At 44.0% G+C, this 23922-nt stretch overlaps 1 protein-coding gene and 1 pseudogene across 1 annotated transcript; both read right to left on the reverse strand.

Annotated features, from left to right (window-relative positions):
* Window positions 1–670: 670 nt before the first annotated feature.
* Window positions 671–7626, reverse strand: LOC133904466 (fructose-bisphosphate aldolase, chloroplastic-like; annotated as a pseudogene).
* Window positions 7627–9354: 1728 nt separating this feature from the next.
* On the reverse strand, window positions 9355–14299 carry LOC133904751 (calcium-dependent protein kinase 28-like). Its single transcript, XM_062346275.1, has 7 exons — window positions 13118–14299; window positions 12480–12623; window positions 12220–12372; window positions 11984–12099; window positions 10453–10620; window positions 10116–10340; window positions 9355–10014 (listed from the first exon to the last, which is right to left on the reverse strand). The coding sequence occupies exons 1-7, from the start codon at window positions 13725–13727 to the stop codon at window positions 9883–9885; spliced, it is 1548 nt and encodes a 515-aa protein (XP_062202259.1). The 5' UTR covers window positions 13728–14299; the 3' UTR covers window positions 9355–9882.
* Between the last annotated feature and the right edge of the window lie 9623 nt (window positions 14300–23922).

Consider the following 23922-nt stretch of genomic DNA (forward strand, 5'->3'; position numbering starts at 1 on the left):
TAAATAATATGCATCTTGGGTGCAGGGTGCTTATCTTCTTGGGAAATTTTCATCTATACCACCAAACCAAAGATAGGTACCCAATAAGTGGCGTGGCAGCAACAATTCACCAATCAATCCCTCCCTCATCATTATCTTCTTGTGATGAACTTTTAGGATAATTTCAACCAGCAACTAGCAACACAACATGGACAACACAATTATTTACGTGGAAAATCTTCTCCAACAGATTAGAGGAATAAATATGATGTGGCGAACAACTCACTTCCAACCTTTGTACTACAGAACAAAGAAAAATGATGCATGGAGTTTACGAGAGAGAGACACTACAACAGAACACTCCATCAGTGCCGGTTGAAAAATAGTTTCATTATCGGTTTTTTAATCGGTACTCTTTACTCGTCAATAATAACCACCGATTATCAGTGTTGATTCCACAACCGATATAAAAACTTACTATCACTGCTGATTTATAGTATGAACTGACAGTGATAGGTAGATCAGAAAAAAAAATACACAAGTCGGCTCGACTGCCGGTACGACCGGTGTGCTCCGCTGCTGCGCTCGCTCTGACCCAACACCGTTATGATTGTACAGAAAGTCAAACAAGTGAAAAAGGATCGACTCGATCCAAAATAAAACACAGTAAATTCATTCTCTTCTCCCCGGCCCCCATCCGTTAGTAGAGTATATCTCTCAGCTACCTCGTAATGGCATGCAGCATTGCATTGTATCGCTAGCTCGATCTTGCAGAGCATGCGATGCACCATGCATGGATTATGGATACGTGCTTTGCGTAATCGATGGATCAGTAGCTGTAGTTCTTGACGAACATGCCCTCCTTGGCCTCGGCGGCCTCGCCGTCGGAGGTGTACTTGCCGAGCTGCGCCAGGGAGTTGGCCTTGCCGCGCAGCAGCAGCGCGTCCTGCGCCGCCTTCACGTTCTCGGGGCGGCCGCCCCAGGTCTTGAGGCAGGTGTTCTGCAGCGCCCGCGCGTAGGAGAAGGACACGTGCCACGGGTTGGCGCCCTGCAGGTTCATGGCGTTCAGGTTCTGCGTCGCCTCCACCTCCGACTGCCCGCCGGAGAGGAACATGATCCCGGGCACGGACGGCGGGATCCGGCGGTGGAGGAGCTTGAGGGTGTACTCGGCGACCTGCTCCGGGGTGGCCCTGTCCTTGGACTCGGCGCCGGGGGTCACCATGGATGGCTTGAGCAGGATGCCCTCGAACATGACGTTGTTCTCCGCCATGGCGTAGAACGTCTCCGCCCACACCTTCTGCGCCACCTCGAACGTCCGCTCGATGCCGTGTTCGCCGTCCAGCAGGATCTCCGGCTCCACGATCGGAACCAGACCGTTGTCCTAGTTAATCGATCCATGTTCCATCGCCCTAAGCTTTTGGGTGAACTGTAGGCCGGCCGGTGCATGCAACTCCGTAGCAAGCAAGAACGTTATATAGTGAGTACCTGGGAGATGACGGCGAGCTCGGAGGGGCCGTTGGGGATGCTGACGACGGTGCGCCACTTGGCGAAGCGCACGCCCTGCTGGTAGTATGCGGCCTCGCGGGAGGCGAGGCCGTCGAGGCCCTGGCACCAGGACTCGTTGTTGGAGCCGGCGAGCGGGACGAGACTGTTGGATTTAATCCTGACCGTGGGTTTTGGGGATTCGATTGAAGTTTAGAGTTCTGGTCGTAACTTGCAAGGTTCGATTGTGTGGTATGTACGGGAGTAGTTAGAGTTCAAGTCGGAATCAGATCTTGGAATGTCACGATTCAATTAGATTGGGAGTTAGCAGGTTGCTATAAATATGAGTTGTAATCTCTATTTTTTTTTAAGTAAGATATAGAGTCATGTAAGTCGCAAGTTAAAAAAAGTTAAATAGAATAGAAAATTCTTTCAAGGAAAGCATCAGTCTTGCTTTCGTTCTCGTCGAGTTTCTGTTATTTGACGTTCTATTTGCTTTTCGTCGAGATACACGAGTTCGTTCTGGTGGGATAGTACGTGACGTGCGCGCTGTTTGATTGGTTTGAGTGCAGCACGTATTTGGTGGTCATGTGCTCGAGCACGTACTCTACGGCAGATTGTGTGGTCGTACTCGCCCAATCGTGAGGTCACAACTTGCGGTTGGGCGCTCACATGCTCGCATCGTACTAGTCACTCGAGCACGAAGTCTCTCGTGCACATTCTGGTCGCTGGCGTGATCGTGAAAGAGCTGATCGCGCTTGTTATCCTGGGCAGGAGTGTACATCTGGTATCAGAGCTGGTAGGACGTAGCACTAACTTGTGAAGATGTCAATCGTTCCTCAGAGCGAGGTAGTGCGGGAGAGCGGTGGTGGGCCGTTCTTGTACCCGTAGTTGACGGCGATAAACTACACGAGCTGGGTGATTCGCGTGCAAACGATGATGGAAGATCAAGGCGTCTGGGAGGCAGTCGAGCCAGCAGCTAGTGCGGCCGTCGACAAGAAGAAGGACAAGAAGGCGAGGTCGTATCTCTTCCAAGTGCTCCCGGAGGATCTCCTGATGCAGGTGGCAAGGAAGAAAACAGCAAAGGAGGTCTGGGACTCTCTCAAGACAAGGTTTGTTGGTGCGGATCACGTCAAGAACGCGCGGCTGCAGACGTTGAAGAGCGATTTCAATGCCATGTGTATGCAGGAGGGAGAGAGCCTGGACCAGTACGCCGGAAGGCTCAACAGCATGTCCGTCAAGTACGCAAACCTAGGAGAGACACTCGATAACACTGCATTGGTCAAAAAGTTGTTTGACACCGTGCCGGATCGATTCCTAAGTGTGATTGCCAGGATCAAGAAGTTCTACGACCTCGACAAAATATCGTTCAAGGAAGCCGTGGGGCGGCTTAAGGCGTTTGAAGAACGTGCTCGCCTATGTGCATCTGGTGGCAATAGCATCGGCGACAGTCAGCTCCTGTTCACTCAAGCTGAGTGGCAGACGTGGTAGAAGAAGGATAGTGGCAACTCCTCATCAAGCAACAAGGGAAAATCCCACCTTGCTGCAGATAGTACCAACCGCGGTCGGGGTGGTCGTGGACACGGCAGAGGCCGTGGCAGAGGTGGTCGCAGCGGGATGTCGCACAATGATAAGGAGAGCGGCTCGGGCGGCGATCGCCGCAACAAGAGCCACATCAAGTGCTATAACTACTACAAGATGAGGCACTACGCGAACGAGTGCAAGGCACGGAAGAAGAAGGAAGATGAGACACATCTCACTCGTGCTGATGACACCGAGTCGGCCCTGCTATTTGTGGTGTCAGAAGAGCTAGCACAAGAACAGCAACACCAGCGGGGAGCCATGTTGCTGAATGAGGAGAAGTTGAAGCCAGAACTGCGCGATACCATGGAAGGAGGCTCCAGCTCTAAGGTCTGGTACCTGGACAATGGAGCCAATAATTACATGACCGGTGACAAAGAGAAGTTCAGAAATCTGGACGAATGTGTCACTGGTAAGGTGAAGTTCGAGGATGGCTCCATGGTACAGATCATGGGCTTAGGGTTTGTCGTGTTCAGTTGTAAGAACGGCGACCAGTGGCTGTTGCAGGAGGTCTACTACATTCCAAGACTGTGCAGCAATATCATCAGCCTTGGACAACTTACCGAAGTTGGACACAAGGTGATCATGAATGCTGAACATCTACGTGTGTATGTTAATAGTCCTGCACGGTTGCTGATGAAAGTGAGGCAAACTTCAAATCACCTCTACAAGATCGAGCTGCATCAAGCAACGCCGGTGTGTCTCTTAGCCAGTCTTCAAGACTCGGCGTGACTTTGGCATGCGAGACTCAGACATGTCAACTTTGCAGCTATGAAGCTACTTGTTGACAAGGAGATGGCAGCAGGCATGTCGTCGATCACACACCCGATTGAGTTATGTCACGGGTGTTTGCTGGCAAAGCAGGCAAGGCAGCCGTTCCCGGCAGCGGCAAATTTCAGGGCGGAGAAGCCACTGGAGCTGCTACATGCTAACCTATGTGGGCCGATCACACCTTCGACTCTCATCGATAACAGTTACTTTATGTTAATTGTTGATGATTACTCACGGTGGATGTGGGTGTTCGTGATCAAGTCGAAGGATCAAGCCTGCTCCTTGTTCAGAAAGTTCAAGTTGCAGGCCAAGAACACGAGCGGGCAACGCATCAAGACGTTGAGGACTGATCGCGGCAGGGAATTCCTCTCTGTTGAGTTCACCCGGTTATGCGAGGAGGCCGGGATCAAACGACACCTCAATGCACCATACACGCCACAACAAAACGGCATGGTGGAGCAGAGGAACAGGACCGTGATGGTGATGGCGAGGTCCCTCCTCAAGAGCATGAACGTGCCTGGAAGGTTTTAGGGGGAGACGGTGCGGCACGCGGTGTATCTCCTGAACCGCTTGCCGACGAAGGCACTGGACGAACGCACCCCATTCGAGGCTTGGAACGGAAGGAAGCCGCATTTGGCGCACCTTTGTGTGTTCGGCTGCACTGCACACGCGAAGGTGACAACGCCACTTTTGAAGAAGCTCTACGATCGAAGCCAGCTAATGGTGTATCTTGGCGTTGAGGACGGCTGCAAGGCGCATCGTCTCTTTGATCCAAGGCACGGGAAAATTCATGTAAGTCGTGATGTTAAATTCAATGAAAGCATGGAGTGGAGCTGGTGTACAAGTACAGGCGACGGGGAGCCATCTGATTTCGATGTCAAGGATGCGATTAGCACTGAGCCGGCGGTGGGCGGCTCTATGCCACTCACAGGTGGTCCGGCAAGTCTGCCTGTACCCACGACACATGGTGATCTAGCTCCTTCATCGACTCCCCTGGTCAGTGAGGTGACGCCGAAAGGGCCAGCAACCAGGACACGCGCTACGGCAAGCACGGCAGCCGCCTCTCCAACAACCCCCACCAATCTAGTGGTGCTGCCGGTGGATGATCGGGCCACACCGTTATCGAGCGGGAGCAGCAGCACAGATGAAGGGCCTGTTTGATACAGCCACATTGACGACATCATGAGAGATGCTCCAAGGGTGGATCTCGATGAAGACTTGGAAGCAGAGGTCATGCTCGTGGAGACGGATGAGCCATCCTCCTATCGTGAGGCTGCTGGACAGCAGGTCTGGGAGGACGCCATGGCCAAGGAGATCGAGTCCATAGAGAAGAATAACACATGGATTCTCACAGTGCTGCTAGCTGGTCGCAAGCCAATTGGGCTCAAATGGGTTTACAAACTGAAAAAGAACTCAGATGGAGATGTGATCAAGGACAAGGACAAGGCAAGGCTGGTCGCGAAGGGATATGTGCAGCGGCAAGGAATCAATTTCGAAGAAGTGTTTGCACCGGTGGCTAGGCTGGACACCGTACACGTCATCCTTGCTGTTGCAGCCAACCGAGGTTGGTAGATTCATCATCTTGATGTCAAGTCTGCATTCTTAAATAGTGAAGTCGAAGAAGAAGTATATGTGGCCCAGTCGGAGGGTTTTGTAGTAAAGAATAAAGAGCATCTTGTGCTCAAACTCAGCAAGGCGCTGTATGGACTCCGGCAAGCGCCACGGGCCTGGAATATCCGGCTTGATAGAAGTTTAACGTAACTTGGATTTGTGAAGTGTGCTCAAGATCACGCCGTATACACAAGAGGAACAGGCCGGCATGGAGTTATTGTTGGACTATATGTTGATGATCTTATTGTGACAGGAGAAAGTCCAAAGGAGATCATGGGATTCAAGCAGCAGATGATGAGTGAGTGAGTTCGAGATGACCAATCTCGAATTGCTCAATTACTATCTCGGGATTGAGGTAGCGCAAGAAGATGGGCTAATTACAATCAAGCAAACAGCGTATGCAAAGAAGGTCCTTGGTCAATTCGGTATGCTGGATTGCAATCCCACAAAATTCCCCATGGAACAAAGGGCGCAACTGCATAAGGATCCAGATGGATAACTGGTTGATGCAACTGAGTATCGTCGCATCATCGGTTGCCTGAGGTATTTACTCCTACAAGATCTGATCTTTCTTTTGCTGTCGGGGTGGCAAGCAGATTCATGGAGATGCCCACGGTGATGTATTACAAGGCAATAAAGCATATTCTTCGGTATTTGAAGGGAACCATTCATTATGGTCTTGTGTATACCAAAGGAGGAATAGAAGAAGAAATCACCGGGTACACAGATAGTGGTCTGGCCGGTGACATGGATGACAGAAAGAGTACTGGATGTGTGACTTTCTATATTAATGATAGCCTGGTGTCATTGAACTTGCAGAAGCAGAAAACAACTTTGTCTTCCTGTGAAGCTGAGTTTATGGCGGCAACGGCGGTGGCATGCTAAGCACTATGGCTTAAAAGTCTATTGGGGGAGTTGACAGGAGAAGAGCCTAAAGGAGTCAAATTGTTTGTTGATAACAAATTAGCAATTGCTTTAATGAAGAATTCAGTGTTTCATATCCGCAGTAAACATATTGACACCAAGTTTTATTTCATCTGTGAGTGCGTTGAAACAAGCCAGATTGAGGTGGACTTCATCTGCACGGAAGAGCAGCGAGCCGACGCTCTGACGAAGGCATTGCCGACGGTGAAGCTGGTGGTCATGCGACATCTATTAGGAGTTCGTGATCTTGGCCCACGTCAGGATTAGGGGGAAGTATGTTGGACTTAATCCTGGCCGTAGGCCTCGGGGACTCGATTGAAGTCTAGAGTTCTGGTCATAACTTGCAAGGTTCGATCGTGCGGTATGCACGAAAGTAGTTAGAGTGCGAGTCGGAGTCAGATCGTGGGATGACACGATTTAGTTAGGATTGGGAGTTAACAGGTTGTTATAAATATGAGTTGTAATCTCTATTTATTTTAAGCAAGACACAGAGTCGTGCAAGTCGCAAGTTAAGAAAAGTTTAATAGAATATAAAATTCCTCCGAGGAAAGCATCAGTCTTGCTTCCGTTCTCGTTGAGTTTCTGCTGTTTGACGCTTTATTTGCTTCTCGTCGAGATACGCGAGTTCGTTCTGGCCAGATAGTAGGTGACGCGTATATAGCTGTTTGATTGGTTTGAGTGCAGTACATATTTATTGGTCGTGTGCTCGAGCACGTATTCCGTGGCGGATTGCGTGGTTGTACTCGCCGAATCGTGAGGTCGCAACTTGCAGTCGGGCGCTCACATACTCGCGTCGTACTAGTCGCTCTAGTACGAAGTCTCTCGTGCACATTTTGGTCGTTGGCGTGGTCGTGAAAGAGCTGGTCGCGCTCGTTATCCTGGTCAAGAGCGTACAGAGAACCTTGTCGACCTTGATCCCCGGGATGATGCCCTGCTCGACGAGGATGTCGACGATCATGCGGCAGTCGACGGTGGACTGGTACAACGTCTCCTCGAAGAGAATGGCGCCGGAGATGTACTGCCCCAGCCCCGGCGCCGTCACCAGCAGGGTGCGGTACGCTTGCCGGTTCGCCTCCGTGTTCTCCAGCCCGATCGACGCCAGCCGCTTCCCACACGTTGCGTTCGACTCGTCCATCGCCAGGATCCCCCTCCCCGCGACGCGATCGTTTTCTGCGCACACATCCACAGCATTGATTGATTCAGGGTGAGATGGTGCCTACTGCTATGTCGACATGAGTCCTGGGCATGGCGAGCGTACCACCGTCTTGACGAGCTCATCGGCGTAGGCGCTGGCGCGAACGAACATGGAGACGGTCACCGCCCTGGGCGCAGCGATCTGCCGTGTCGCGCCCCATTCGGACTTCTTGGGAAGGAAGGAGGACTTGACGAGGGTAGCAGAGGCCATCTCTTCTTCTTCTCCTCAAGACCACAAGGAGCTCAGCTCAGCTCAGGCTGCCACTAACCCTCTGCTGGTTCACATCAGCGAGTGAGTGAATTGTCCTTCCTGGGGGTGAGAGCTGCACCCACTGACCATATTTAAGCCTGCACCGGAGAAGGTGAATCACTCGTTGTCTGGCTGCACAAGGGATATCAATTGTGAGGCTGAGGTTGCCCTCTGGATTTCATGGCCGAATGCCTGGCTCTCGGTTCCTCCAATCCTGTTGCTATCACCTCTTCTTGTCCTGATCCTAGCACAATCTTTTTATTCTTGTTCCAGTGATTTCCATCCCATTTCATTTGCACCTTGTAAGAAAAGGGAAAAAGTTGTAAAGGAAAAGGGAAAGCTCTGAAATTTCGTCGCTGCTGATCCATGGGATCGGAATTGCCTGAATGTTGCTGGCCTCAAAATGGATCCTGGCTTAGGGTAGTCGCTTTTGGACAATTTGGCTATGCCGCAATGATTTAGTTTTTTAATAAGACATTAACAACCTCTTTTTTCAGCACTATTTAGGGCACCTATTGGTTCAGATTTTAGAGATTGCTATAAAAGGAGGAACTAAGGGAAGATATCAGACTGATGTGCCAGAATTTGGAGGTGGTGGTTATGGAGTTTTTCGCCGAGAAGGGCTGACGGTTTAATCATAGATTACGTGCCGGATAAAGTCATGTAATTTTTTTATAATTTATTCCTAATTCTACTTCTCTATCAGCATTATGCTAGAATGATGTAATAATACAACTAGGGCTGTATGCATTGTAGGATGTAAAAGGTCGGAACTTTTCCTTTTTCTTAAAAAAAAAAGCTGACAGAGACAGCAGGTTTCTGTGGGTGCATTTCACCAGCAACTGTTGCCCGTAGGTGCACCTGCGGCGGAGATCTCCCGGGACATTACATCCATGGATCGATTGGCACGGTTGGTCACCGTGGTTTTCGTCGAATGCCGCCGTTTTTTTCAGACCTCTGGTGATGGCAACGGCTGGAGCTTGGAGTTATTCGTTGCCATGCAGTGTGCTTTCTGTGACTCAGGGTCTCACAGCACTACAGCTTCAGCGACAGGTTTGCTTCCAGTTACATGTGCTTGGCTGAAGCAGGAATATCGGCCGCTGGTCTGAGGAACTCCCTAGCAACAATGAGCCTCAAGACAGTCCAATCATGTCACATTCTTGCAGATCATCTGTCGTGACACATAATACAGTGATCTTCATATACGGAAAAGGCTGAACTACTCCTATCTTTCCTTGGTTACATTCAGGAAATTACCGGATGGCTCCTATACAGCTGCGTCAGTACAGAAAAATGTTACATTGTTGTGGCCACGACAAGAGAAGGCGAAAGAGGACATACACATCACTATTCCTGGACAACCAGATAAATATCACTGTAGCAACTCCTGAAGCAAACCACTTGTTTAAGCATGTCTGAACAAATACTCTGTACGTGGTAGATTCTGACTCCTTATCATGTTTCTTCAGCACATGGAAGTACTGGGAAACATACAAAAAATACCGCATATGAAGGTCCATTGTGGCTTTCCTGATCAGTTAAGAGTTCAGACAAATCCAAACTGAAACTCAGAACAATATCTGTATTACTCCATTCCAATAAGAACTAAAACAGCAGGCGTGCATGACGTCCTTCAGGCACACATAAATGGTGTAACAATCCCTACTACTGTAATGGAAAAAAGCAATGTGTTTTGACAGATCCAATCAAAACTAGGTTCGTGAGAACATGTTTACAAATGGACCGATAAGTCAAATAGAGACCTAGGTGCCTACCTTATGGTTTATGGGACAACACGTTGCACATTAACAACAATAATCAGTAATGATACAAACCTCAAATTATCAACAACATTCATGACAAGACAACAGGACTCAAAAGCAGCATAACATATCCTCCTCAGCACCTAAAATTTGTTACACTGATACCATAGCATGCTCTTTCCACTAACTACTAGTACTGCTACGAAAATTTAACAGCTTCTCGGTGGCACTGGTAATAGAACGATTACTAAATCATTTTTTTTATAAGTTCAACTGATGAGGCACGCAAAACTTCAGATAGAAGCATCTCAAAGGCTCCAATATGAGTTAGTTTTCAGCGGGCTTCAAGAGTTCACCAAGATTCACATGCAAGCTGTTTCTCATAGTTCTCCTTCCTGCTCCACCAGCATTGCCCTTTCTCATCATTGCGGCAAACTCGCTATAATCAATTTGTCCATCCTGAAAAAATGATTCAGAAATTGACAAGCAGACAAGTAAAGATTTGACAACTGACAAGTATGGAGATGAAAAGGGGAAAAAAAAAGATAAGGAAAACCAACATTATTTTGATCCACATCTTTGATCATATCCTCAAGATGAACATCAGAAAGACCAAATTGTTGGCACGCTTGTGAGAGCTCATCAATTGTTATGAAGCCACTCCCATCCTTATCAAAGAATGAAAATGCTGACACCAAGCTTTCCTCCCTCTCCAGTTTATTCATGTGCAATGTAGCTGCTAAGAATTCTCCATAGTCAATGGTTCCACTGTTGTCAATATCAGCCTGAAATAGAAGACAAACCCAGATTACAATCGCAATGGTTCGTACTATCAAATAATGCTGCAGTGTGATTATTTTATTTGAACAATAGACTCAACATAATAGTTTCACTTACCGCATCCATCAAAGCCTTGATTTCAGGTTCCATTAGATCTGAGCCCACCCTTTTCAGACCGTTCTTTAGTTCATCATAAGTTATTGTCCCACTATTGTCAGTATCGATCATTTTGAACAACTCCTTTAAGCCACCAATCTCCTCCTCAGATAGACTTTCAGCAATCACCTGCACGAACAAAAAGATGCCTCTGAAAAGCTCTAGGTCCAAGGTCATTGCATGTTGCATAATAGTTATGGCATACGGTCATTTGCAACCTTATGCCATAAGTATTATGCGAGAAACCAGTTCACCTAGAGTTCAAGCAAACAATATTGTACAATACTACAACCAATAGTAAATCCTGGGCATTTTCATTGTTTTAGTATTGAGTCAGCAAATTAAGTTAAAGCAAAGAATCCTCTCCAAAGAAAAAAAAAGGATAACCCGATCTTGAACAATGCATTCTTCTGGACCTCTGTCTTCAAACTCCTGACCCCTTCATTCCTTGCATCAGGCCACCACTTGCCGCCTCGTAAATCCTCCTTTCACAAATTCTAATGCTTCCTAATGCCCTCATCCGAGAGCACTTAGCCAAATATGGTGTCTCATTGCTGCTACAATGCATCACAGCCCCAGATCGCAGCATTTTCCTGTCACTAGTGTTGAAGTTGTTCTCCCGAATCCACTAACTAATTGGGAAGACAGCGGTGAACATGACCAAGACATTGGTGGACTCATAAGGGTGGCGGTAGTATCTGGGTCACCAAGGTGTGTGGAATTGAAGGTGAGATGTCGGCAGTGCAAATTAACACAAGGAAGCAATGAAGCGAACAGTAGTAGACTAGTAGTGAGTGAAACGATGAAGTCCAGTCATTAACCAGTTTGTAGGTCGCCCACACATCTGCTCACCTACCATCACTCACCTATCTCACATCTCGCCATTGCTGCCATTCGTTGCCTCCTGCTGGTAGCGTCGAGCAGTCTTCAGTAATGGGGTCAATGGCTTTTGCTGATTGTTAGACATAAAATACCACGGCTGGCACTCGTGCAGCTGAGGGGATTAGAGGCAACAGGGTTGGATATGGGAGGAGTATTATTCTAGAAAGAAGAAGTTGTGACTTGTGTCAGTGAGAGAGGTGGAGGTGACATGTAGGCCAGCTTTTTGTTTATAGTGGGATGTGGATGACTAAGGATGGCAGAACTGCCATTAAAAACCACAGTAGGCAGTTACATGATCTGGTTTCAAAAGTTAAGGGGTGGGAAAATACCCGGTTTTAAAGTAGATGGGTGTAAACTGTAAATTTGTCTTTTTGAAAAGTAAAGGGGAGGAATATAAGTTTCAAATAAGTGCACAAAAAATCCACCTAACAGGAAAAACCAGGGGAAAGATAGATACAAAGTTAACTTAAGTGCACAAAACTGGTAGGTTTTAAGGTACAAAGTGTTATAATAGAAATAAGGCACTAAATCTGACATTGCACTAAACAAAGTAATGAATTTAGTTTGCAACATAAGCACATAACAACAATGGGATAAAAAGATATCTTACCCTCAATGCCATCTTCTTGAGCTTGTTCATTGCAGAAAAGTTTTTCAGCCTTGACAAAACAGCAGAATCAATGGGCTTATCAGGTGCAACAGCATCATCAACAATCCATGGATGACCTGGCATAGGCAATGCCATCATTTTCAATAAGAATGAACTTCCATGATACAGTAGCACAAGCACGCATACAAAGTATCAGACAGAGAGAGGGAGGGAGGGCATGCGGGCGGGAGACTTACATAGAACCTCATGAGCAGTCAGTCTCTTTGTAGGATACCGGGTAAGCATCTTACGGACTAGATCTTTAGCGCTATCAGAGATACTAGGCCATGGTTCAGATTCCAAGTCAAGTTTGCCTCGCAAAATTTGCCTGAAGATTCCAGCTTCACTTTCTGAAAGGGGAAAAAAGGAAGATGTCACACATGGAAACATGCTAATGTCAGTAAACTATGATGGATCTAGACCTAGAATTCAATAGTTGGACTAGCAAACAGTTTACCTGCCCAGAATGGAGGCACACCACATAGCAAAATGTACAGAATCACTCCAGCACTCCAGACATCAGCTTCTGGGCCATAGCATTTTTGAAGCACCTCGGGTGCAACATAATAGGGGCTCCCGACAACGTCGGAAAATTTATCACCTGAAGAAATGGAAAGGAATATCGTTCATTGTTTGTGAGCTTTTATGTGTGCTTTATAAATCACTTCAAGCAAAACAGATGGAAACACCACATCCACTCAAGACTTCACTAATCACTATGCAGAGTTAAACATGGCAACAGCTAGAAGATGTTCGTCACAAATTATGTTCTACCAGAAACAACACAATTTCCGGCCATCAACTTTGAAAGGCCTATGGCTCTTGACAAGTATTCTCTAATCTAGCACTGTAACAAAGATTTTCTTGGAACATTGATGCAAGGCCGAGGTTATGAAATTGAAGCAAAACATTCAAATGCAATGTTAATAGGCTCACAGTCTGTACCAAGAACAATCTAACAAGAACATCACTCGCTACCAAAAGCAATACAAGCAGTTCGCACAGGTGCAATTATCGAATCAAATGGGCCCAATAGGAACATTAAACAGCACAACATTACAAACCAAATAGCGCAACCAAATCGCAGATACGCACCGGGCTTGTAGAACACGGAGAGCCCAAAGTCGGTGGCCTTGAGTGGGGCATCCTCGGCGGTGCTTGAGAAGAGGAAGTTCTCCGGCTTGAGGTCCCTGTGCATGACGCCGAGCGAGTGGCAGCCCTCCACCACCCCGACGATCGTCCTGATGAGCTGCGCGGCCGCGCGCTCGCTGTAGTGGCCCTTGGCCACGATACGGTCGAAGAGCTCGCCGCCGGCGCAGAGCTCCATGACGAGGTGCACGAAGAGCGCGTCCTCGTAAGCGCCGCGGATGCGGACGACGTTGGGGTGCTCGGAGAGGTGGTGCATAATCTGGATCTCGCGCCACACGTCCTCGTAGTCCTCGCGGCACAGCAGCTTGCGCTTGGGGATGGACTTGCACGCGTACTCGGCGCCGTCCGCCTTGCCCACGCACTGGTACGTGGTGCCGAACTGCCCCTGCCCCAGCTTCTTCCCGATGCGGTAGTGGTCGCGCACGTTCGCCGTCTTGTGCGGCAGCACCGACGCCGGCCGCCCAGCCGACCCCGTCGTCAATGGCGGCGGCAGCCGGGCATGCGCATTGGTGCCACCCGCCTTCTCCCTGCCGGGGCCTTGCGGGTCCGGCTGCATTGCCTTCGCCGGTGGAGGTCCCTCCCCGGATCAAGAACTGTACGGAGGCCGTGCCCTTCTTGAAAAAACTGCGGTGAGGCTCGAATTCTCACCGACGACCGATCAAAATGGAAACCTTTTCCAACTCCGGGAGCTATTCTTGGGTTCTTTCCAGGGAAATCTATACGGATTGGACCAAACAAATCAAAAGATTGGATCTTGGCGCGGGGGGCTCTCGCCTCTGGGGATTCTTGGGGGAATGGTTGACGAATTAGGCGCGACAAAGGAGCTTTAGCGGAGGTTTATGGGGCTGCGCAGACCGAAGAACGGAGAAGAAAAGCCAACGGGAAGGGGAAGATGCGAAGCAACGGGATTGCTCTGCTTTTCGCTCCCCTTTTGGATTGATTCTTGCGGGAATTTAAGGAGAGGTCACATGCAAAGGTTGGATTTTTCCTCCATGTGAGGATGGATATCTACTCGGCTATGCTGATGACTTTTCAGGGGCTTAGATTTGGTCCGCAAATGGGAATGGATTGCTAGGGCATGTGGGGGGAGCATGTCGGTGGTTTCCGTGTTCTAGGGAGATGGGGACGAGGAATGGTCGGAAACTTCCCTTTCCACTTATTTTTTTGTTACTCTTCTATTCTTTTTCATTCTTTTCCCAAACAGTATCTTTTAAAGAAATAAAACATTTAACAGTATCTTCTAAAATTCTAAAGTTACACTAGAAAAGGAGCCTGTTTAGAGCATATACAATACAAGGTGTTTTGACACGAATGCTTGAAAAGAAACATCATTACCCTCATGCAAATGGGTGCTTAAATAGGTAAAATCATATTGTTACACACCTTAAGCACCACATATGACATGTCAAAAGAATCCATTTTATTCGTAAACACCTAGTTTAAATATCCTATTGTACATAACTTATGACTTTATCTTTTGTTATGATGCCATAGCTAATGTGTCTTGTCACGTCACTCGTAGGTGCCAACTAATCTAAGAATTTATCAACTTGCCACTAATGAGAAAGGTTTGTCTTCAAGCTAGTTTACCAAGGAATGATCATGATAGCCATGGATCAGCAAATTTCCTCTATTGGCTTATCGGGTTCGAAGTCATCGGACTATTGCCAAGTGCAATATTGTTGCGTGCAACGTAGTGCTAGCATTTGCATATTTCTTCTAATCAAATTCCTCCTCTCTTTTTTGCGAGGAAATCAAATTCCTCCCTGCAGTCAGATATCGACGGTAATGACCAACGTAATGTCGACGATTTGAAAAATATGAAACGACCATATTTACATAATTTTTCACAAAACTCCAATATTGAAATATTAGTTTAGCAAAATAATGTTATCATTAGTAGGATCACAACTTGATAACAATTAAAAATTCACACTACTAAAGTTCACATTAAATTGTATTTTTGCAAAACCAATTTACAAATTTGAGCTACAAATGACCACTTCTAATATATTTTCTGAAAGGTCAAGGACCTTAGTATTGAGTTAATTTGATTTTAGTAATTAATATCAACATGATCAATAAGATTAATATTGTCTGCTAGTAAACAAAGTTTAATCTCATAGATGTTATGTGGTAGACTTGGTTCCAGACACCTCGAATGGATAATTATCAAGGTCAAATAAGAGGTTTATGAAGATATATGGACATATTGCTTAGATAAATGATTATTGTGTTAAAAACATCACTTATGTAGATAGTTTTGTTGTTTTTACCATACTATGAAGAGGAGTTTGTGTTTAATAGTTTGCTATAGTCTTTTTAGGTTAGTTACCTAATAGGTGATGTACACTAACTTTGGATAGCTCTAATAAACCAAAATGAAGACTCAAGACATCAAAGGAAGAGAAGATATGAAGATGAGGATTCGAGAAAGTTTGATTTGAACAAGTCCTCTGGAAACCTAGTCACCGCATGATGCAGTCATGCATTGTATGATACAGTGGTTGTGGACAACTGTTGTAGAAAGTTTTCTAGGCTTCGGAGATAAAGTCACCGTATGATGCGATGACACCATATGATATGGTGGCCCATATAACGATATATGCACTGTATGCCTGTTATAGAGAGGTTGCAAGTTGAGGGGATCCAAGTTTAAGTCACCGCATGATGCGATGACCATAAGAAGATGTAGCGTACTTCATTTTTAGAAGGCTTCAGACTTCGAAAAAGAAGGCGCATGATGTGGTGGGTTATATAAAGCTCAAACCATCGAATTTTAGACCATTGGAAGGGGTGTCATCGCATGTTATGACAACTAGGAATTTTGCATATTCCTTCCCAATGACTAATTTTTTGGTTTGACTCTATAAATACCCCATCCACTGGCCATTTGAAGTTTCTCACTCTCACCACAAGGCATACACACATATTGGAGAGGGTTTGAGTCACTTTGGAGTTGAAGTTGAAGATTAAGATTATTAACACAAGATTAAGCACTTGATTAGTGCTAGTTTAGATCTATATGCATCTACCTACGTGATTACCCTAGAGTTGGATCAAGAGTGTCCACACCTTACTCTTCTCCAACGTGGACTAGTAGTGTGAGGCGACTCACTGATACCACGGAAAAACATTATTGTGCGGAGTTTTTACTCTCTATCTCATTTACATTTCGTATTTATTTATTGCACCATTTTTTCTTCCGTATCTATCTTTCCCAGAATTGCATTTGTAGTTACTATGATTGGAATCTATGATACAAAACTTTGTTGTGATAGAGTAATCATACTTAGATAACCGTATAGCACATTTAGATATAATTAATTTATGTGTATCTTATTGAATTGAACCAATTAATTTTTAAAAACCTTAATTCATCCCCCATCCCTCTCTTAGGCGTCATCTTTAAGCATTGTTTGAGTTGTGCTAGAAAATAGAATTTGTAGTTTATCAAAATTATTGAGAACTAGGTAATATCAATGGAACTGGCATGGCACTTGTATGTTATGTCTAATAACAACGATGATTTGAACCCCTCTAACAACACGCTAGATGAGTTTATTTGTGGATTTTTTAATATCATAGCGTGGATCTACCAATTATTGGAGACATGTGCACATGATTTTTATTTTATTTTTTCCAAAGATTTTATGAGAAGGAAGATGTCAAGAGGTGGAACGGAATAAAAAATACAAAACAAGGACATAATAAGTATGCAATAATAAATTATAAAAAGGATAGTGAAAGCGATTAATTTTTCAATGGGAACATGCGTCCCCACTAATCACACATTCCTTTTTTATAATAAACCTCCGTACAACATGCTGACGCACGTACACATTCACACTACTGCATGTATATACTCATACAATGTATACTAAAGGACGAAGATGTGAAACTTGAAGATTGACTAAATCACCACATACGACTCGCTGTAGACAGATACGTTACCTACTATTAAAAGAAAATTCCGTTTTAGTAAGACATACAAGAAACATACTAAAATTTGGTAGAAGATACAATCACTTTCACTAACAACCAAGTCAAGGCTTGGTTCTTCACTAATCATGTTTTTCTTAGTGGTCTCCTTGTCATCTTTAACTTTTGCACCAAACTCCTTCGAGTCTTCCGATGAACCCAAGGGCACTGGATTCTCTTCAAAGGAAAAATGAGAAAGTATTGTAGAAAAAATTGAAGTCTATCCATAACTTCAGAAATTTAAGCACTTTTTCAGTTGCAAGGTGATGTACACTCATGTAGTCATACACACCACTACACATACACATACACATCACACTCACACGCACAGTAAATGGTGAAGTTAAGCTGCTGAACGTCCTAAAAAAAAAACCTACTGAACCATGTTGCTTTGTTCCACTAAATTCCCAAATTGCTGAGGACGTCCTCTACTAGGGTTTGCACTGACTCCCTGTCGAACCACCATTGAGCCCTACATCCTCCTTAGCTGCTTCTGAAAGTGACAAGCTGCTTTCTCCTGGGCAAGATGTCTCATATTGAACATAAGAAAATGTACAACTCATAATTTGAGTTTTGTTCAAATTCAATAGTTCTTGGTTTGCCATCTTTCACTGGTCATAATCTATTTTTCCATCCTTCAAGCATATAAATTAGAGGTTGTTTGGTAGGACTCCAGCTCTATATCTATTCCACAAATATACAGTGCCGCAGTCTACAGATATATAATAGAGCAGATCCATCAGTGAACTGATAGCAAAAGCGGGTAATATCCCATTAACTAGGTGAGCTACTTGGTTTCCACACGGGCTATCTACATTTGGAGCAACATTTTGATCGTTTCACTTAGGATCCGTTTGATTGCTCGCATGGCCTTAGCCTGGCTTGTATTAATGAGCCAAGCTATGTGCATGCAGTGCCACTTTGTTTGGTTAGCTGCATATGATCAGTCTAGTTGACAAAAGATTATGTTTGGTTGTGAGAACATGTTGCACGAAATAAAAAAAGTATTGACATGATGTTATTTTGCATAAATATACTCAATAGTACTTAATTTATGATGTTAAGTCTTAATCCAATTGAAACTATACTATTATAAATTAATACTCACTAATCATACACTAATATCAACATTAGCTGAGCGTAGGTCTACATCCTACGAGCCCGGCTCTAGAGAAATGACCAATTTATGCATTTTCAATCAGCCAGGCTGAGAAGCCTTTTTGCATCCGGGTGAGTCAAGCTCAGAAGTGCATACAAGCAACTAAACCGCTGCTCTGTACATCCTGCACGAGCAAGACTGGATCATATACATATAACCAAACACGCCTAAATTACACAAATAAGTTGAGAGATCTATAAATCGAGCTGCTCTGTAAAACCATAAAGTTGTCCCATTCTACATAACTTTATCTAGATCTATCGTGCATCCTGGATTCATGACGGCATGGGAAAAATGAATGCCGGATATTTGGATTTTGGACCCATGTTGATCGCTGTCGATCTTCAATAATAGTTGTACTATCCTTATAAAAGAAAGGAATAATTGTACATTTGTACTAGGGATTCTTCTCTCTAGTTCAGTACGGATGGCGTGAAACCTACTGTTTTTAGGGATTAGATGTGCAAAAGTTGATACTGATATTGAGCTGCGATGCATGAACACATAATTTGAGTTTCGTTCATATCCAATAGTTATCGGTTTTTGGTTTGCCATCTTTCATTGGTCATGATTTTTTTTCCAATCATTTTCAAAGTAGAAGAGTCTAATTAAAGCTTGTTGACAGCATGGCAAATGAATCGTGATGCCAGACATTTGGGCCCCATATCGATCGCTGTCAATCTTAGATAGTTGTACTATCCTCAAAAGAAAAGAATAATCTAGTGCTTCCAAGCTTTAAAACAATATGGAAACAAATCAGGGAAAATTCCGAAACAAATTCATGATGTAGAGTATGCTATTACCGAGCATCCCATAAAATTTCGACTCAAACAACTACTTATATAAGGAGAAACAAAAGGACATATTTGAACATCTACTGTGTCTTTTTGATTCCCTGAATTTTGTCCTTTTTTCTCCATGTAAAGATATAGCATACGCTGCGTCACCAAAAACTTTCAGAATTTTTCGTGATTATCTACATGGTATTTCGAGGCTTGGAACCTCGGGAGCACTAGATATGTTTCTCGCAGGTGTTGATAGTGATATTGAGCTGTGATCATGCATAGAATATGGTACAAATAGATTGGATTGTGCAATAAAAGAGAAGAATTATTGTTATAGCCATGACTGACAATCAATAGGAATATAGGATGAAGGTTGAACTCAGGTTATCAGAATCTCTGGTCACTGAGTCGTTGAGGAAAAAAATGTGCACCTGAAATTTCCAATCTCTTATGAGAATTTTGTTTTGGTCGTTTCAAGTTTGTACTCTCTATCTCATTTACATTTCGTATTTATTTATTGCACCATTTTTTCTTCCGTATCTATCTTTCCCAGAATTGCATTGTAGTTACTATGATTGGAATCTATGATACAAAACTTTATTGTGATAGAGTAATCAAACTAGATAACCGTATACCACATTTATATAGAATTAATTTATGTGTATCTTATTGAATTGAACCAATTAATTTTTAAAAACCTTAATTCATCCCCCATCCCTCTCTTAGGCGTCATCTTTAAGCATTTTTGAGTTGTGCTAGAAAATAGAATTTGTAGTTTATCAAAATTATTGAGAACTAGGTAATATCAATGGAAGATACAATCACTTTCACTAACAACCAAGTCAAGGCTTGGTTCTCCACTAGTCATGTTTTTCTTAGTGGTCTCCTTGTCATCTTTAACTTTTGTGCCAAACTCCTTCGAGTCTTCCGATGAACCCAAGGGCACTGGATTCTCTTCGAAGGAAAAATGAGAAAGCATTGTAGAAAAAATTGAAGTCTATCCAGAACTTCAGAAATTTAAGCACTTTTTTCAGTTGCAAGGTGATGTACACTCATGTAGTCATACACACCACTACACATACACATACGCATCACACTCACACGCACAGTAAATGGTGAAGTTAAGCTGCTGAACGTCCTAAAAAAACCCTACTGAACCATGTTGCTTTGTTCCACTAAATTCTCAAATTGCTGAGGACGTCCTGTACTAGGGTTTGCACTTGATTAGACTCCCTGTCGAACCACCATTGAGCCCTAGATCGTGCTTAGCTGCTTCTGAACATAAGAAGCTGCTTTCTCCTGGGCAAGATGTCTAATATTGAACATAAGAAAATGTACAACTCATAATTTGAGTTTTGTTCAAATTCAATAGTTCTTGGTTTGCCATCTTTCACCGGTAATAATCTATTTTTCCGTCCTACAAGAATATAAATTAGAGGTTGTTTGGTAGGACTCAGCTCTATATCTATTTCACAAATACACAGTGCCGCAGATATATAGATTCATAATAGAGCAGATCCATCAGTGGACCGATGGCAAAAGTGGGTAATATCCCATTAACTAGGTGAGCTAGTTGGTTTCCACAGGGGCTATCTACATTTGGAGCAACATTTTGATTGCTCCACCGAGGGTCCGTTTGGTTGCTCGTATGGTCCTAGCCTGGCTTGTATTAATGAGCCAAACTGTGTGCATGCAGTGCTACTTTGTTTGGTTTGGTTGCATATGATCAGTCTAGCTGAGAATAGATTATGTTTGGTTGTGAGCACATATTGCACGAGATTGAAATAAAAAAGTAAGTATTAATACGATGTTATTTGCATAAATATACTCAATAGTACTTTATTTATCATGTTAAGCCTTAATCCAATTAAAAATGTACTGATATAAGTTAATACTCACTAATCATACACTAATATCAACATTAGCTGAGCTTATGTCTACATCCTAGGAGTCCAGCTCTGAAGAAACGATCAATTTCTACATTTTCAATCAGTCATGCTGAGAAGCCCTTTTTGCATCCGGGTGAGCCAGGCCTAGGAGTGTATACAGGCAACCAAACCGCTGCTCTATACATCCTGCATGAGCAAAACTGAATCATATACATATAACCAAACATACCCTAAATTGCACAAACAAGTTGAGAGATATATGAATTGAGCTGCTATACAAAACCATAAAGTAGTCCCATTCTACGGAACTTTATCTAGATCTATCGTGCATCCTGGATTTATGACGCATGGGAAAAATGAATGCCGGATATTTGGATTTTGGACCCATGTTGATCGCTGTCGATCTTCAATAATAGTTGTACTATCCTCATAAAAGAAAGGAATAATTGTACATTTGCACTAGGGATTCTTCTCTCTAGTTCAGTACGGATGGCGTGAAACCTACTGTTTTTAGAGATTAGATGTGCAAATGTCGATACTGATATTGAGCTGCGATGCATGAACACATAATTTGAGTTTCGCTCATATCCAATAGTTATCGGTTTTTGGTTTGCCATCTTTCATTGGTCATGATTTTTTTTCCAATCATTTTCAAAGTAGAAGAGTCTAATTAAAGCTTGTTGACAGCATGGCAAATGAATCGTGATGCCAGACATTTGGGCCCCATATCGATCGCTGTCAATCTTAGATAGTTGTACTATCCTCAAAAGAAAAGAATAATCTAGTGCTTCCAAGCTTTAAAACAATATGGAAACAAATCAGGGAAAATTCCGAAACAAATTCATGATATAGAGTATGCTATTACCGAGCATCCCATAAAATTTCGACTCAAACAACTACTTATACAAGGAGGAACAAAAGGACATATTTGAACATCTACTGTGTCTTTTTGATTCCCTGAATTTTTTCCTTTTTTCTCCATGTAAAGATATAGCATACGCTGCGTCACCAAAAACTTTCAGAATTTTTCGTGATTATCTACATGGTATTTCGAGGCTTGGAACCTCGGGAGCACTAGATATGTTTCTCGCAGGTGTTGATAGTGATATTGAGCTGTGATCATGCATAGAATATGGTACAAATAGATTGGATTGTGCAATAAAAGAGAAGAATTATTGTTATAGCCATGACTGACAATCAATAGGAATATAGGATGAAGGTTGAACTCAGGTTATCAGAATCTCTGGTCACTGAGTCGTTGAGGAAAAAATGTGCACCCGAAATTTCCAATCTCTTATGAGAATTTTGTTTTGGTCGTTTCAAGCTGGGCTGCTGGTGAAACAGCACACTGTTATTCCTTTCATGCAAAAAGAAAAAAGAAAACACGTGGTAAACTCCAATATTTGTAAGGAAATGCTCCCATTTCCTTTACAGGGTGATGCATCCAAGAACGAATTCTCTTTACGAGGTAAACACTAATTAAATCAGAGCACGTGATTCACAGGCCATCAGCCCAAATAAAAAAGATCTAATCACCGATCAGTGTGAATAACTTAAATCTCCACTTGAACAAAGATACCAGACATCAGCCTCGGCAAAGACAAAGAAAATGAAGCCAAGTCAGCATCAGTAACATATGCATTCCTTGTCCTTGTTCACTGCATTAGAGGGGGACATGCCATTGCTGAAAGCATCCAGTAGAGTTCCTGAAGCTTGCAACAAGCCCCATGAATGCGTCATGGATTCATTAGGAGGCACTGCCAAGATTATCATACAATTTTCCCCCCTTCCAGGAGTCAGACCGAACCAATCAATGATAAAAATTCAGCGATAAATTTCCTTTGTGCACATGGCTCAACAACCAAACAAAGGGAGAGCAAGCTACTGAATTTGAAGCCCTAATCCACATTAATTGTCACCACGTTGTCCCAAGTTCATCAAAAGATTCGTGTTCATTTATATATTTTTCACATATTTGACCCAACAATTTGCAATCAGAGGGACTGAGCCTAGTGGCCAAGTGGAGTATGTCGTTACAAATTTGACCTGTTAAGCCTGATGACTCGTTCACATGATAACTTCCTTTGACCATATCATGTTAAGTTGCTAGCCACTAACCAAGATTTTAGAAAACTGAAACATGATCTGGACATGCTACAGTGTTGATCATACCTAAAGCTAAACATTCCAGGACGTTATTATTCAACTCCCAGAAAAAGCTGGTTAATGGTTATCATGATCCTACAGCTGTCCAGTTAATAGTGACATAGTGTTGATGTTGATCAAACCTTTAAAGTAAACATTCTCATTATTCCACAGCTGTCCAATAGAGATATGTGTCGCCGTCGACGAGGAAATCGGAGATACAGTGCCTCACCGCACACGCAACCGCGCGTACGGGCGAGCCTAAGCTTTCACAGCTCCAAGCACCACCAACACACAGAATCCCCACTCTATCTCCTCAAGAACCGAAGCACCCAGATTGGAGCTGAAGAACTTCTCCAACTCACGGATGACCACCAAACCGAAGAGGAAAAACAGTGGGAAAGCGAAAGGGGGGAGGTCTTCTTTCTACCCTTTGCAGGAAGAGGAAGCCGGCCTAGATATGGGACCTCTGCGCCCTCCATCTCAACGAACTCCGAAGAACTCGCTGAGGGTTGCGCAGCCGCCATTGTTCTCTCCGCCTGCGCCCTTCTTCTCTGCCCTAGCCGCTCCAGCGGGTTTTGTGGGAAACCGAATGGGCCGGGACACCACAGGTTCGCATGGGCCAACGGTCCAGCAAAGAAAGAAGCCCAAGACAGCATTAAAATTCATATTTTCCTTCAACAGTCCCCACCAAATTTTAATGTTGGAGTTATCGATTTGATATACAGAATTTGAGTAACAGTACCTTTCGGGTTTGAACATGTTACCTAGTTGAATGTGAATTGGCTCACA

Source organism: Phragmites australis, chromosome 22 (assembly GCF_958298935.1).
Source record: "Phragmites australis chromosome 22, lpPhrAust1.1, whole genome shotgun sequence".
NCBI lineage: Eukaryota > Viridiplantae > Streptophyta > Magnoliopsida > Poales > Poaceae > Phragmites > Phragmites australis.